The 15,493-nt window shown below is 42.8% G+C and overlaps 6 protein-coding genes across 6 annotated transcripts; 4 read left to right on the top strand and 2 right to left on the bottom strand.

The window, feature by feature from the left end:
• The first annotated feature begins 1,479 nt into the window (after positions 1 to 1,479).
• Positions 1,480 to 4,598, top strand: EAE98_011075 (uncharacterized protein). Its single transcript, XM_038958697.1, has 4 exons — positions 1,480 to 1,854; positions 2,039 to 2,196; positions 2,366 to 3,136; positions 3,202 to 4,598. The coding sequence occupies exons 2-4, from the start codon at positions 2,169 to 2,171 to the stop codon at positions 4,068 to 4,070; spliced, it is 1,668 nt and encodes a 555-aa protein (XP_038804888.1). The 5' UTR covers positions 1,480 to 1,854; positions 2,039 to 2,168; the 3' UTR covers positions 4,071 to 4,598.
• A 391-nt stretch (positions 4,599 to 4,989) lies between these two features.
• On the top strand, positions 4,990 to 6,162 carry EAE98_011074 (uncharacterized protein; the record flags this gene model as incomplete). Its single annotated transcript, XM_038958696.1, has 2 exons — positions 4,990 to 5,740; positions 5,813 to 6,162. 2 exons carry the CDS (start codon positions 4,990 to 4,992, stop codon positions 6,160 to 6,162), a joined length of 1,101 nt encoding a protein of 366 aa, XP_038804887.1.
• A 1,042-nt stretch (positions 6,163 to 7,204) lies between these two features.
• On the top strand, positions 7,205 to 9,581 carry EAE98_011073 (uncharacterized protein; the record flags this gene model as incomplete). The annotated part of the gene is made up of 5 exons (XM_038958695.1): positions 7,205 to 8,108; positions 8,161 to 9,241; positions 9,300 to 9,378; positions 9,468 to 9,509; positions 9,570 to 9,581. 5 exons carry the CDS (start codon positions 7,205 to 7,207, stop codon positions 9,579 to 9,581), a joined length of 2,118 nt encoding a protein of 705 aa, XP_038804886.1.
• Positions 9,582 to 9,704: 123 nt separating this feature from the next.
• EAE98_011072 (uncharacterized protein) lies at positions 9,705 to 11,723 on the bottom strand. Its single transcript, XM_038958694.1, has 8 exons — positions 11,640 to 11,723; positions 11,386 to 11,541; positions 11,223 to 11,331; positions 10,779 to 10,844; positions 10,565 to 10,659; positions 10,325 to 10,421; positions 10,026 to 10,254; positions 9,705 to 9,868 (listed from the first exon to the last, which is right to left on the bottom strand). The coding sequence occupies exons 2-8, from the start codon at positions 11,395 to 11,397 to the stop codon at positions 9,763 to 9,765; spliced, it is 714 nt and encodes a 237-aa protein (XP_038804885.1). The 5' UTR covers positions 11,398 to 11,541; positions 11,640 to 11,723; the 3' UTR covers positions 9,705 to 9,762.
• A 327-nt stretch (positions 11,724 to 12,050) lies between these two features.
• EAE98_011071 (uncharacterized protein) lies at positions 12,051 to 12,610 on the top strand (the record flags this gene model as incomplete). Its single annotated transcript, XM_038958693.1, has 3 exons — positions 12,051 to 12,127; positions 12,177 to 12,354; positions 12,521 to 12,610. The coding sequence occupies 3 exons, from the start codon at positions 12,051 to 12,053 to the stop codon at positions 12,608 to 12,610; spliced, it is 345 nt and encodes a 114-aa protein (XP_038804884.1).
• A 1,056-nt stretch (positions 12,611 to 13,666) lies between these two features.
• On the bottom strand, positions 13,667 to 15,433 carry EAE98_011070 (uncharacterized protein; the record flags this gene model as incomplete). The annotated part of the gene is made up of 6 exons (XM_038958692.1): positions 13,667 to 14,277; positions 14,325 to 14,484; positions 14,533 to 14,761; positions 14,811 to 15,165; positions 15,218 to 15,306; positions 15,369 to 15,433. The coding sequence occupies 6 exons, from the start codon at positions 15,431 to 15,433 to the stop codon at positions 13,667 to 13,669; spliced, it is 1,509 nt and encodes a 502-aa protein (XP_038804883.1).
• Positions 15,434 to 15,493: the final 60 nt, after the last annotated feature.

Raw genomic sequence — 15,493 nt, 5'->3', positions numbered from 1 at the left:
TGCGATCTGATAAATAGGAAGGTGGATAAAGTTTCCTGGTGTAATCATGACTGCGGGTGTGAAGAGAGTGAGGAGTGAGGAAGAGCGAAAGGAAATAATTTACTAAATTCCAAGCTGCCCTTTCGTCCCCGCCAAATTCCCTAGTGAGTAAGTATTGTGCTTAGGCATAGGTAGAGGCATAGGCCAAATTCCGTCCGGAAAATGTGAAGAGCGAAGGGAAACTTTGGAGTGACTAATGGAAAAATACCGACCAATGAGAATATTGCCTTCACATTTCCTTGTTAATATTGAAGAGTTACTAAACGCAATTGGATCTTCTCTCCTCTTTTTTCTTTTATATGGAAGGTTGTGTGAACCAATGATAACTTCCATGGACCTACCGCATCATCCACAAAACGACCAGCCACTGGTGAGCACAATACTTATTATTACCTACTCGTGGTAGTAGGTAGGTACAATTGCCTCATATTGCCTACTGTACGATTGATACGTTTGATAGACCGGGTCTTCTGGGTATTCAGCCCGGACGTGGTTGAAGAAAGTGTTAGGTATGGGAAATATCAATATCTCAGAGGGTTCTTCCATCAATTGATTGAATGACGCTCCGCTGGCCCTCTGGGAGCCACTGCCGTGGAGGCAGACTATGTGGAAAGGAAAAAGAGAGATATCTTCGAGCGCAGCGAGCTATGGGGGTTTGGGGGCTTGCCCCCATCCATAAATAGTAATCAGTATATATTGTATATATTGTATATTGTATATATTATATATTATATACATATACTATCAATCAATGAGATTTTCCAGTGACGCCTGATTGATTTAAATTGACAATAAACATATGGCAAGGCGATGGTCAATCTAGTAATCATTGAATTTTTTCTATCGATATACTTATCACAAGCGAAGTCCTTAATTAGTATCTACTAGGTAGATCTACAGAGTCATACAACCCAAGTATCTACGAGCTCATTCATAGGTGGTAGATATATGCTACCTATCTGGGTATGCATTATTAATGATAAGTGATCTAGATGACATCAATCAAGAGTCGTTCAGCAGTGCTAGTATATCCACGGCGTGCATAAGTACCTAGACAGTACCTAGGCGAGCTAGGTTATACTATTCAGTATTTTTAGCAATTGACTTTTTTCCATCAATACCGTTGAGTATTGGTGACCTAGTGCTTGCTGTCATTCATCAAGGAAGTACTGTGAGAGACTGTCTAATAAGTAGATAGATACCGTTTTTATGAGTACCCAGTAGTCCACGGGTATCTCAGTAGGTGGATAGATACAGATAGATGAATGATTAACACACCTGCCTCGATACTGCTGTGCCAATTAAATCTTCCATAAAGCATGGCGGGCATCCAGGTACCAGCATTATAATTTCTGCCCCTTCACTTTCCCACATTCATCAACGTGATTTCGAAATCATTTGGTACTTTGATCCACGCCTTCCCTATTTAAGTTTAGCTATCTAATCTTAGCTAACGCACTTGGAGGGCATCAACATCTTCGGTTCACCTGCAATGAACGTAACCAATTTGTGAGAAAGGAAACGACTAAATAATTAAGGTCTTTATTGACAAATTAATTTCTATCTCGCCCCAAGATCACTTCCTACCAGTGAATTCGAACTTCGGCATTCGAACTCCCCTCCTCCGATTTTGAATATTCATTGTTCTTACCATCGCTCGCTTTTTCAAAAGGGTTATATTGGATAAGAGAGATAAACACAGACTCTCATACTATTCTGTTGTCCGTGGGGTTCAAAGTCGTCAATAAATCTTCCTAGGGCTTCCCCCCCCCCTCTCGAAATCATTGCTGAGTGTTCGCAATTAAAACAATCAAAGTATGCAACTCTATACGCATTTCTTCCTCAGACATTAAAAAAAGGAGGCAAAATTATGTTCAGTCTCTTAAGATGGTTGGCATTTCAGGGTTTGGGTTTGGGAATAGGGATGACAAATTACATGTCATTACTTCCCTATTCTGTATGCGAGATTTCTGGCTGATGTGTTTGTTGTTTATTGTAGGAAAGGAAAGCTCAGGGAAAATCAACCAAAACTTAATTCTGTCCCTCAAATCGAAGAGAACAAATACATTGCTGCCGTACGCGAACCTTCAGAAGAGCGCAAATTTAGTCTTGGAGGTAGTTGGCATGTCATGTCCTCTTTCTCGGTGATGAACACAAGTATGAAATTCTCATAGCGTGGCACCTCTCATTATTGATTCCGCCACTCTTAACTACCAATTTGGCAGCGGCAAACAACCACAAATTCTTTTCATGACAACAGGAATCATGGTGGGCTTTGTCTCATGTATATTACATTGGCTGATCTCTGTATTTGAATGCTTGTTAGGCTACTCCCCGTCCGAATCATCACGAGCTATGTCTCCAGAAGTTGTATCGCCGGCACATCCAGAACGTCCCATCAGACCTCTGCCCAAAAGAAGTCTCCGTGAACGTCTCTCTCCTAATGTCGCCGAATCGATCAAATACCCGCCCGCACCTAAAACTCAAACTCCCTTGTTCTACTATCCATATACTGTCCGAGACGAGGTTGCGGCAAGCACCATGGTAGAGGCTTCACATTCAAGTGAACGCCCGCAGGTAGATAATGTCGATCAAAATTACATCCCGCGGCGGAATGGAGAAGATCCAGAAAGTGAAGAGGAGGAGGTTTTCCGTTCTGCGCGACTCTACCCAAGACAGTCAGTTGATAACTCTGGTCGTTCCTACCGCTATGTCCAAAAGCCCGACTCCAAACATCCAAATCCTCACCCTCCTGGCTCAACTGCTTCTTCTGCAGACGGTTATGACTCATTCGAGAATACAAATAATAAGAAGAAACGCAAGATTCCTACACCCGGAGACTCAAATATCAATGGAGTTCATCTCTCCAACGATTTAGCAGGAATGGGAATATCTGGTCAAGATGAGGAGGATGTCAATGGTGCAGGATACTATCATGCCGGTGGCTCGGTATCTCAAGGTTTGTCGGGTCCCGGAAGAGGTAGATATGGCCGAAATCGCAATGGTAGAAGTCCCTTGAGAACTTTATCCGACGTTTCGGGTAACTGGGGCAATGGCCGCAATTCAAAACAACGACAACCCCAGTGGCCCACACCTAGTAAGTTTTTCCCCTCTCGAAAATTCAGACTGTGCTAAAAATTTTTACTGATGACGATTGCAAAGACGAAAATGCAGGGATCATCTCAACTGCAATTGCAAACGCCGAGAAAGAACCTCCAATAACTCCATCGAGGGGTCAAGAGAATATTAGTTTGTTGCAACAACAGGCATCGAAGAAACCGACCCCCACTTCTACTCAATTCACTTTTACTTTTGATTCTCAAGTACCGGCACCAGGACCTTGGCCTGGATCAACAAATACAAATATGCATCAAAGTCCTGCTGCGAGGTCAATGATGACACATGGAACACAGATGGGCTCGAACATGCAGACAAAATCCCAACAATCGGCGCATGCGCAGAAGCAAAGTGTGCCTCAAACGGCACCCCCAAAAAGAACCCGTCGTCGAGCGAGCAAAGAGTACCAAATCGCCGCTCGCCAGCGTCGTCAACAACAAGAATATCAGAACATAACTCATCCTCCTAATCCTGAAGATATTTGGATTTGCGAGTTTTGCGAATATGAGAGTATCTTTGGCGAATTACCAATGGCATTGATTAGGCAGTATGAAAGAAAGGACAGGCGTATTAGGAAGCAGGAAGCAGAAAGGAAAAGATTACTGGAGAAGGCAAAGACGAAAGGACGAAAGGGAAAAAAGGGTAGCAAGGCTGCAGCCAAGTCAATTCCCCAGGATCGCCAAAATCAACATCAAAACTCTCAGCAAGGTAATCCAGCAGATCAAAACCACAGTCAAGGAACTCAAAGTGAAGATTATCCAGACGATGAGTATGATCATGAGTACGCCCAAGATCAACCCGCCTCTCCCACGACCTCTTCATCATTTCGTCCAACTGAGGTCTTACAGACTGATCAAGGCAGGCGCATCGATGGAAATCCCGGAAGAAGTAGTGATGGTCGAATTGTGACCTGATGACGGTGTACATAGGATTCTATCTACATGACGATCATCCTATTATTCATCGGTCCAAATCATTCACTATTTTACCTAACGATATCCCCCACATCTTCTTTGCGCGGCCTGGTGTGAGGCAAAGCCAAAATCCCCATTCATCTTCTCTTTTACATCAGCATAAGCCTTCAATTTCAGATAAAACGCTCCATCGGCGATCCTTACGAATTAGCATTAAGCATCAGATACCTTCGAGTGTTTCGTCTTCATTGCATCACTCCTCTCCAGCGAAAATTTCAAGGGATGGACCAATGAGTGGAAGAGGCAGACAAGATGTTATTAATCAACGTACCACAGTTTTAGAACCTACTTTATTGTACATGCACAGTATAGCTAGACCTGGGTTGATAATATATCTCTTCCTCCCAATTTTTCATCTCACTGAAATTCTACATTTTTCTGAGAGCGAGTGCTAGTGCTAGTGACATAACAGATAAGTGATTTTTCTTTCAGTATCAGCAATCAATTTATTGTTGCTTCTCATGTCTTCTCTCCAAATACTAGAAAAATAATAACAATTCTCTCAATTATACACTGTTCGTTCATATGTGTTCTCTGAATGATGATGTCAATGTATCCCCGCTTAACAGGGGTCGCTTGGGCATGGAGTCAGCCTTGGGACGCTAAGCCTTGTATAGATGGTGGCTGTGTTCTCATAGTAGGATGCTACTGGTAGGCAACAACTTCCTGGATGACTCGATTACAGCCATCACAAAAACATAATATAGCCTTATGGAAAGCTTATGTGCTTTCCAATTCCTTGACCTACTTCGATTATAACCTTTACCATTGTACCCTTCTTGACCTCTATTTATAAAAGGTGCCTCTCTTTACCAACAATAAATATATCGTACATGCAAATATCACAACTAAACTCACAATGTCTTTTCTCTCTGAATTAAAAGGCACAGCCTCGCGACTTACAGGCTCTTTCCAAAACAGCAACCCGAAAGAAGAAACGATCAAGGAACGGAAAGCGAAAAGTGGAAGTGGGAGAAGAGGTTACGACGTGGTCAAGACGAATTATACATCTCTTCCGGTTGAGATACCGGAGGATTTTTTGCACCCGCTGGAGAATCCGGAGGAGAAGATTACGGTTCAGAGAATTAAATTTGAGAAGACGGTGTTGAGCGAGTATAGGGGTGCGTATGCGGTGGTGCTGGATGGGGTGTTGAGTAGAGAGGAGTGTGGGGAGTTGATTCGGTTGGCGGAGATGAGTAAGGGGGCGCATGGGAATTTGGTGGGGGGTGGGGGCGGTGATGGGGTTGATGGAGATGGAGATGGGGATGAGGGTGTGAATGAGAATGAGAATGAGAATGGACTCAAAGGACCAGAAAATAATGGATGGACTCCCGCAATGGTAAATGCAGGTGTGGGATATGAATTCCTCTCTACGGAATATAGGAATTCGGATCGAATTATCTGGGATGAGAAGGAGGTGGTGTCGCGTCTCTGGAAGAGAGTTCTTCAAGGAAAGGGCATCAAAGAAGATATCGGAGTACTTGAGGGGAAGAAATGGGAAGGATTGGCTAGTTTGGGACTTCGGAGTGGTGAGAGATGGGTGGGCACTGAACAAGGAATCAATGAGCGCATGAGATTTTTAAGATATGGTTCTGGACAGTACTTTAGAGGTTTGTTTATCTTTTCCATTCGCTTCCCTGTTACTGGAGATTAAGGTCTGTATGTCTAACGCAAAAATAAAGAACATGTCGATGGCGCCTACGGAAATCCAGATGGTAGCGAACGTTCTTTCTTTACAATTCATCTTTATCTCAATGATTCAGCGCAAGAACTCGAGAAAGATCCTAACACGCCTAAATTCCCCAAAGATTCGGAGATGCTCAGAGGAGGGGCTACAACCTTTCATTCGAAGGATATGAAGGAGAGGTTGGATGTTGATCCGAAGGTGGGGAGGGTGTTGATTTTTCAACATAGGAGATTGTTGCATAGTGGGGATGATGTGGTGGGTGGGATTAAGTACACAATGAGGAGTGATTTGATGTTTAGATTTGAGGATGGGTTGGAGGGGGAGGATGATGTGGTTTTCGGATAGGTTTGTGAGTGATGCTGGGGAGGTATACCCTCGGGGGGATGAACTGGGATTATGGAAGCATTTTATTTGGATCTTGAGCGAGTGTATGTGGTATAGAAATAGGGAACAAAACAACAATTGAACTTGCATAACAGGCGCTCTTTCAGTCATGTTCAAGTCTATGCCCGTACGCAAAGAAACCGTTTCACCTTGTCCATTCAATCTCCCCAAAGATTTACATATGGGCAGAGAAATTGAATACTTACTTTATAGTATTCATGCTATCCACAAATTATTCTATAAGGTCATGATAGATCAACATATAGTTACCGCAGTCCATACGACCCAATTGATTTCTTTCTCACCAAGTATACATACAAAATGGCAAAAAATCCACCGGTATCAAGTTAATTTCCAGTTGCACTCTCCGATATGAGTGCATTGACTGCGCTTCTCGAACAATTTACCGTTTCTTCCGAATAGTGATTCCAACAACTGCGTCAAGGCGGCTCAGATGTGGTGTTTGATAGATGAGAGGGGGAATGGTATAGATAGTATAGCTCTTCTTTGGAGGTTACCTAGGTATTATGATGAAATAAACAATAATAAGACAAAGTGACTCCTTGGCTAGGTTGAAACTTCAATATAGCTGACCAGACTTGTTAGTCATTGTCGCTCTACATCCGTTTTACCCCTAGAGTAATAAGTAAGTTTATTAGTTGCTGAGCTACTATTGCGGAGTGAGGTTAGGAAAAGGATGATTTCGCTCGGCACGGCGCGAGTTTGATAAAGTTTTTATGGAGATTCTAGCTTGGGTTTAGCTGGTTTTCCTCTCCAGCTACCCCAGATATATTTCGGCCGATGCTCAGCCCCGCATTAGAACGCTTTCCGTCGGCCATCAATTCAATAAATTAAGTCACTTCGTAAATAAATCTTAAGGAATTAAACAAATAATTTTCTTCTTACAATCAGCAATTTTTCCTTCCATCTCAACTTTCATAACCCAAAAGCCCAAGCTACAATTGATAGAATCTAGAGATTACTCTTTGAAATTGATGTTCAAATGCATTCAGCAACCAGATCTCGAGTTCTAGCTCGAGCTCTCCTCCCTTCCTTTTCCCGACGATATGCCACCGCTCCTGCAATCACTCCCATTACTTCCGTCCTCATAGCTAATCGTGGAGAAATTGCTCTACGAGTCGGACGCACAGCTTCGGATCTCGGTGTCCGATGTACAACAATCTATACGGATCCTGACGCCAATTCACAACACGCACTCTCCAGTCCTTTCGCGGTGAATCTGGGTGCTGCGAATGCGTATCTTGATGGTGAACGAATTATATCTGTGGCAAAGGAACAAGGTTGTGAGGCTTTACATCCGGGATATGGATTTTTGAGTGAGAATTCGGCGTTTGCGAAACGGTGTGTAGAGGAGGGGTTGGTGTTTATTGGACCACCTTGGAAAGCTATTGAGGCTATGGGAAATAAATCTAGGAGTAAGGATATTATGATCAAGGCGGGTGTACCTTGTATACCCGGATATCACGGGGAGAATCAAGAACCTGAACATCTACTCAATGAGGCGAGGAAGATTGGCTTTCCAGTTATGGTAAAGGCTGTGAAGGGCGGTGGTGGAAAGGGTATGCGTATTGCGCAGACTGAAGGGGAATTCCTTGAGAAGCTGGAGAGTGCGAAGAGTGAAGGGAGAAATTCTTTTGGTGACGATGTTATGCTGGTTGAGAAATATATTGCTACGCCAAGACATATTGAGGTACAAGTTTTTGCCGATAAACATGGCCATGCTGTTGCGTTGGGCGAGAGAGATTGTAGTTTACAAAGACGCCATCAAAAGATTTTGGAAGAAGCGCCAGCACCCAACTTGGCGGAAAACATTAGACAGGATCTTTGGGAGAAAGCTCGTGCTGCTGCACTTGCTGTGGGATATGAGGGTGCTGGAACAGTAGAATGTGAGAAACATTCCTTTTATTTTTTTTGTCTCAAAGCTAACTGAAATTACAGTTATATTCGACAACGATACTAATGAGTTTTTCTTCATGGAAATGAACACTAGATTACAGGTCGAACATCCCGTGACTGAAGAAATCACTGGAGAAGATCTCGTATCATGGCAATTCAAAGTTGCAGCTGGGGAACCATTACCACTTGATCAAGATACGATAGCTCAAAGAATATCTGAACGTGGATGGGCCCTTGAGGCACGAATTTACGCAGAGAACCCAGATCAAAATTTCATGCCTGATTCTGGAAAGCTTGTCCATTTACGAACACCTAAACTATCGGAAAGTGTTCGAATAGATGCGGGTTTTGTTCAGGGAGATACAGTCTCATCAAACTACGATGGTATGATTGCAAAGCTTATCGTGAGTGGTCCGACAAGAGAAGTAGCCATACGAAAACTCCACGCAGCTTTACAAGATTATGAGGTGGTTGGCCTAAGTACCAATATTGAGTTTCTCAAAAAGATTTGCAAAAGTCCTGCATTCATTCGAGGTGATGTTGAGACAGGATACATACAGAAACATCATGATGAGCTCTTCATAAATGAGACTATTGAGCCTGAAGCATTTGCCCAAGCTGCTCTTGGCATCTTGTCCCAAGAACTTTCTGCCGCGAGTTCCAAATCGATCCAAGGTCCTCATGGCGAGGCAGTTGGTTTCAACTCTCACGTACAACGCGAATTCAGTTTCACAAAACCTGTCATTCAACCATCAAGCGAAAAGCCGGAAATCTACCATGTAACCATTGACCAATCTGACCGCAATTTATACAACATCACAGTAAAGGGACCCAATGTCGAAAAATCATACGCAAACATCGTCAGCGAGCCAAAATCCCCTACTATCTCAACTTTCTTCCCCCACACTCGAATTGAAAGCACATTGATCAGACAAGATGATAAAATCACACTCTTCCAACAGGGAAAACAAATACAATTACAATTGGCCACGCCGGGATGGTATGAAAAAGCATTGGGATTGAAGGATGTGAGAAATAGTGTGGTGGCACCGATGCCATGTAAGGTATTGAGAAATGAGGTTGGAGAGGGAGAGGAGGTGGAGGAGGGACAGGCGTTGGTCGTGTGAGTATTTCCTTTCATTGGTAATTTGTGAAATGATGCTAACGTGTTGAATGTGCAGGATTGAGAGTATGAAGATGGAAACGGTGATTCGGAGTCCACAGAAGGGAGTCGTGGCTAAGTTGGTACATAAGGAAGGGGTGAGTAGATTTTCTTGGGTTCTGTCTCTATTGATCTCGAGGTCAGGGAAGTATTTTAAGGGGTATATGCTAATGAATCGTGCGAATAGGATATCTGCAAAGCAGGTACTGTGCTTGTGCTATTCGAAGAGGTATGTTGGAATCTTCGCTTGCCTTTTGTTGGATCTTCAGACTAATCATGTGTCACGCAGCACGAAGAATGATTCAACACACATGTCAAATCATGCGTTTGAGATGATCCTTATGAATTGATGTATATTATGATTAGTAGATGAATTTTACAATGCATATAAGAATAAACAAACAAAAAACACATTGGATTTTGTCAGATTTGTAGTTTTGCTACTAGTGCTCCTAATTGTGCTGTCATATTTTAGTAATTCGTCATAATTTCTCCTCCTCCTTAACCGGCATCTCAACAATTTGATCTACCCCCTCGTATTCAGGGAGTTGAAGATTATATTTTTGAGAAATTTCTGGGGTTACGAATCTAGATATTGATGTTAGCTTTCTCAATCCCCTGGCGTAGGTATACATATATATCTCCAGCTAATCAAACCAACAAAAGCAACCAAAGGGCAAGAAAAAAGGAAGGAAAAAGAAAGAAAAAAGAAAGAAAAAAGAAAGAAAGAAAGAAGAAATCATACCTCCCACCCAAAAAATGTCTTCCCTTAAAAAACCTGACTAAAGGTTTTGGCGCCGTCAAACTAATCAGATACTGAGGCATGAAGTTTGCGCCAGGACCGGAAGACGGAGGACCAGTGGCGATGTCCCAGGATGAGGGCGCGTCGATGGATGTTATGGGGAGGGAAGTGGTTTCTAGAGCGCGGATTATGGAGGGGAAGGGGTCGCGGATGCTGCCGTAGAAGGAGAAGCCTGGAGAGGGAGAGGGTTAGTGGGGAGGGGAAGGGGAGAAGAGGGGAGAGAGGAGGGAGGGGAGAAATACCGAATATAGCATCGACGATGTGATCAGATTCTTTCAGAGCTTCTGAAAAATCATCGGTAAACGGAATCGATAGGTTACGGAGCTGGGTAGAGAGTCGCTACAACGGATTAGTATATTCATATCTCACGGCTAAAAAAAATCATAAGTCTGTAGATAGATATATGTGTCCTACATTACATAGGAAGAAGAAATTGAGGCGAGAGGCGAGAGCAGAGAAAGATATAGAAGAGGATTTCATACTTGATAGAGTTCATTTTTTCCCTGTTTGGGATAATAGATGGTGGGTTTGTAACCGTAGTGCCAGAGATGACGAGCTGCTACTAGACCATCGCCTCCTGATTTTGGGGGCGTTAGTTTTTCTGATGTTTTGAACGATGGGAATTGGGTGGAGAGGGATAGGGAGATGTAGATGTAGATTTGGATTTGGATTTAGATGGGATTTAATTTTACGTACCGTTGTTTCCGGGTCCGCATGCGACGAGAATTCTTCGGCCTTTGGAGGGAGGATGAACTTGATATACTGATTCAAAAAGGGCTGTGGTTAGTCGTTTTGTTGTGTTGTGTTTTGTTGAGAGTAATGGCATGAATGAAATGGGATGGTAAGACGTATTTGACTTGGAGATACATCTTTCGACGAGAATTTGAATGGTCCAATACGATAGATGGGCGAAGCAACAGAGTCTCGAGATGATATACTTCATACACTAATATGAATACATATCCCCATGCCTTTGTATTTTCTTCGCCTCTCCATCCTCTTCCCCTTATTTTCTCCCTGACTATCCTCTCACGTAGCTATATTTCCTCACAAATCACAAGAAACCCTCATAAAAATACCCCGAGCATACATCACCCCTCTCCCGAGCACGAACCGCACAAAACAGTAATTCATACATACCCACTTGCGAAACACTCAATCCTGCCAATTCCATCAATTGATCGAGAGAAAATGCTCCGAGAGACATGAGATCTTTATCTAAAGCTGCGGCGTTGGCGGCGGAGAGGTACTATGGGGTGTTAGATTTGTGTTAGGTTTGTGGTGAGAGGGTAGGGAGATATACTTTGGCTGCCATGATGGATGGATGGGTGGATGGATGGTGATTGTATGAGTAAGATATTTAGTTGTAGTTGTATCTGTAGTTGTAGTCTGTAATTTGATAGCGTAGTTTAATACATCAGACGGATAGTTGATTTTGATATTGATTAACTGGAGGTACCTAAACGAAATCACGATTATAATCAGTATTTTGAAACGACAATCTGAATATTCAGTAATCGATGGAACGACAAACTGATCCGTTAAATAAATATATACCTCGTACTTTTCCCGAAAGAATAAAAAAGATAAATGAATCAATAAATAATCCTCTATTTAATTTTTCAAACAACTTTCATAACCCAAGATGGAGGAATAGACATCTGCAAAGAAAGTTCACCCACCTCATCAATTCGTAACAAAGCACAATTACATCACTACCCCTCCTCTCCTCTTTCCACTCCCCACCCCTGTCCTCCACCCCATGTCCGCCACTTCCACTCTCACACCCAAAAAAAATCCCGCTACCCGAAGAACCTCCGAATCGCAAATAATTTCCCCCATCTCACATCTCACATCTCCCATACCATCCATATCACATCACATCCACACCATCTACGCGTACCACCCCATTTACCCCTCTCTCCCATTTCCCTACCTCACCAAGACCCCCTCTCTCTATACAGCAAAATGGTCGTACGCATCCGACTCGCGCGCTTCGGCCGCAAAAGAGAGCCCTTCTACAACATCGTCGTAGCACAAGCCCGGTAAGATTTTCCCCCTCCCATCAAACATCACCACTAACGCCCCCCACAGCTCAGCCCGCAACTCCCTCCCGCTCGAAGTCCTCGGCACCTACGATCCAATTCCCAAACTGCCCGCGGACGGCGAGGGACAAAAATTCAAAGACATTCGTCTGGATACGCTGCGCGCAAAGTATTGGTTGGGAGTGGGTGCGCAGCCGTCGAAGACGGCGTGGAGATTGTTGAGTATGGTATGTTTTGTTTTTATTTTGTGTGGATGTCATCTCTTTCTATACTATATCCTGAGATCAGGGATCACAAGATGGGAATTGGGAATTAGAAGAAACTCCCAAACCCCCATCCCCATCTCCCTCCCCCCCTCAAAACCCAATAACTAACCAACCACACTTCCCCCAGGCCGGCCTCCTCGAACCCCAATACACACCCCAATCCAAAACCCCCACGCCCCCCAGGTCCAACAAACCCATTCTCAAAAGCGATTCTTAGCTTGAATCCCATATCCCATCCCTCTATTTGCATGCATGCATACTACTGCACCTCACCAAAACCTCATCTATCTATCCATCCCCCTATCTATTTTCCACAATCAAGAATAACCGTTCAAAATACAAATACAATTCCAATTCCACCTCTAAAAAAGCCCGAGCAAGAAAGAAGATAAAGTAAACGACAAACGACAAACTCGCAGGACAAAGCAAAATCAAACCCAAAACCATACATCTCAAGCGCAATTAGAATTAGAATTAAAATTCGAAGGGACGGACGAGTCTATATCTATCTCTCTCTCTCTCTCTCTGCTATGCTATGATAAAACGATAAACAGAGAAGTGTGATGCAATGAGGAAAGGAAAGGGAAGGAGGATGTATGGCGCGATTCACATCTTACACATTACACATCACATATACCACAATGGGTGCGAAAATGCTACGAGGGAGGGAGGGACTCAAGGGACTTTATTTTAACGAGGAGACGAATGTTTATTTATATCCATGAACGATAGATCGATCAATGGATGATGGATGAATTGTGGTGAGAATATGGAATCAAATCACACCGGACTCGCATGGACTGAGCGTTCATTTGTAAAACAAAATAAAATAAAATAAAATAAAATAAAGCAGGAGTTAGGAATTACAAAAAAGCAAATCAAATCAAATTACATAACATAACATAACATAACATAACATAACATAACATAACATAACATAACATAACATAACATAACATAACATAACATAACATAACATAACATAAAATACCTATATCTGCATCATTGAATCAGTTTCAAATTTGATCAAAAAATGATATCTTGTATTATGACGAAAGGCCGTTATATATAATCCTTATGTCCAAATCCTATATACATCCAAGTAGGTCCTCAAAAAATTATGGCATTAATGAATGACTAAACATCACCATGTTTGACTTTTTTTGATCCATACTGTTTCCAAAATGCCATGATAAACTCCCGGCGCCTTGCCAATTTATGATTTCAAAATGCGATACAAACTTCAGAGGTGAATCTCCCCTATCAATCAACTTCAATGCCCCTGGGCTGTGAAGAATAGATTGGTTGTTAAACAAATGACCAATACACAAAGACCATAAATGGCCAATGCCAAAGAAAGCTTTCGTAAGATGGTTTTACGCCAAGTAATCTTCTTGATGGATTGACCAAGTAAACCTTGACCTTCCTCCTCATCTTCATCGGAATCTGTTTCGTCATCTTCTTTTGCTAATCGTTGGTGGTGGATCGAATCTGGTGAAGAAATCTTGTAATAAAATAATCCTGGTAAAATGAAACTAATACTTGTACTTCCTGTACTTCCAACATATGCGAGGACTTTATCGAGTGACGATACAGTAACTGCGGTAAAATAGCTGAGAGCGATGATAATTGTGGTAATGATTGCAAATCGTGTTTCACCAATAGTATCATTCCTTGCGGCAGGTCGTACACGACCACCTGAGAGTAAAGGAGCAGAGCGTGCAGGCGAACCAGTAGGTGAATGACTTCTCTTCCAGGAGTTTGGACGCCACTTCAAGACTGCATCGACTGATGCTCTACAAGGATGTACTTGAAGTGGATAGGAGAACATGACAAGAATGACAATAGCTGCTTTAGCGATTGTTGAAGCGGTAGATGGTATATCTATACTTGTTAGTTTTATGTAATTGTAATTTTAGTAGAGTACTTACACATCCCAACAATGTTTCCCTTCACAGCGTTACCAAAAGATAGGTATCCAGTGATAGCGACTAAAACGTATATCGAAGCAGCACTTCCAATACTTGCCGCAACAACACCTGTGGTTCGCTTGGGCGAGTTATCTTTGATCTCATTCAGAATAGAGAACATCTATGACTGTCAGTATACCAACGGAAAACTTAGGTGTTCACAACTTACATTTTGGTGACAAGTATAAGCAAAGACAATGACGGGGAAACTTTGTAAAGTTGGGACTATTCCTGCCCACTCAACCCCTCTAATTGGACCCCGTTCTGCCATGGTATCTCCTTTAACAAAGTGATATACCACGAGAATGACAAGATATCCAATAGAAACCAGAGCAACGATACTAGTATACTTCAAGGAATCTAAACGTCTTAAATATGAGAGGGGAATAACAACAAACCTAGAGACAAGTCAGTATAATCATATTCAAGGTAGAATGCCACACTCACATGAAAACTGTTATCCAAAACTTTCGATCCATAAGAATGGGCATCGATTCTGCTCCCTGACTGAAACCAGTCGCGACTCCTGGCATCAGATCACCAATAATGATCAAATAACTAACGCCCACACCAAAGCATTTGATGGCAATCGCCGCATCGAAAATGACTGCTGCATTTGGGTAGGTAATTTGTGATAAAGCGAAGAAAGAAGCCGTTCCTCTATCAAGATATCTAGCACATCGAGATTGTAAATATAACCCGAAAGCTGCCATCATGCCCGACCATATTATAACGAATGTTCCGAGTAGGATTCCCATATGTGACATTGCGAGGGGCATAGCAAGCGTACCAGCGCCAACGACTAGAAGGTTCAATGTTAGCATCACCCCCCGAAAGATCGAGGTAGAACATACTAGTATTGAGGAGATTGACATTGCTACTGATCCACGATGCTTGACCATGAGGCAAGTTCTGTTCTTTAATTGTTCGACTTGATTTCCTTCTGCACGCGACCATCAGTTGATATCCTTCTTCCCATCTTCTCCTCCAGAATGATCTGCTTACCGTGGACCACGGTTCGATTCTGAGCTACTGCCGCTTGGCCCGCCGACAGTCAAGTATGAAGCCATGTTTTAGTTGTGTTCCTCTCTCGTCGTTCTCCTCTGAGGTGTCGGTGAGAGCGTGCCCAG

This window comes from Botrytis deweyae (assembly GCF_014898535.1).
Source record: "Botrytis deweyae strain B1 chromosome Unknown BDEW_044, whole genome shotgun sequence".
Lineage (NCBI taxonomy): Eukaryota > Fungi > Ascomycota > Leotiomycetes > Helotiales > Sclerotiniaceae > Botrytis > Botrytis deweyae.
This window is presented reverse-complemented; position numbering and strand designations above follow the sequence as displayed.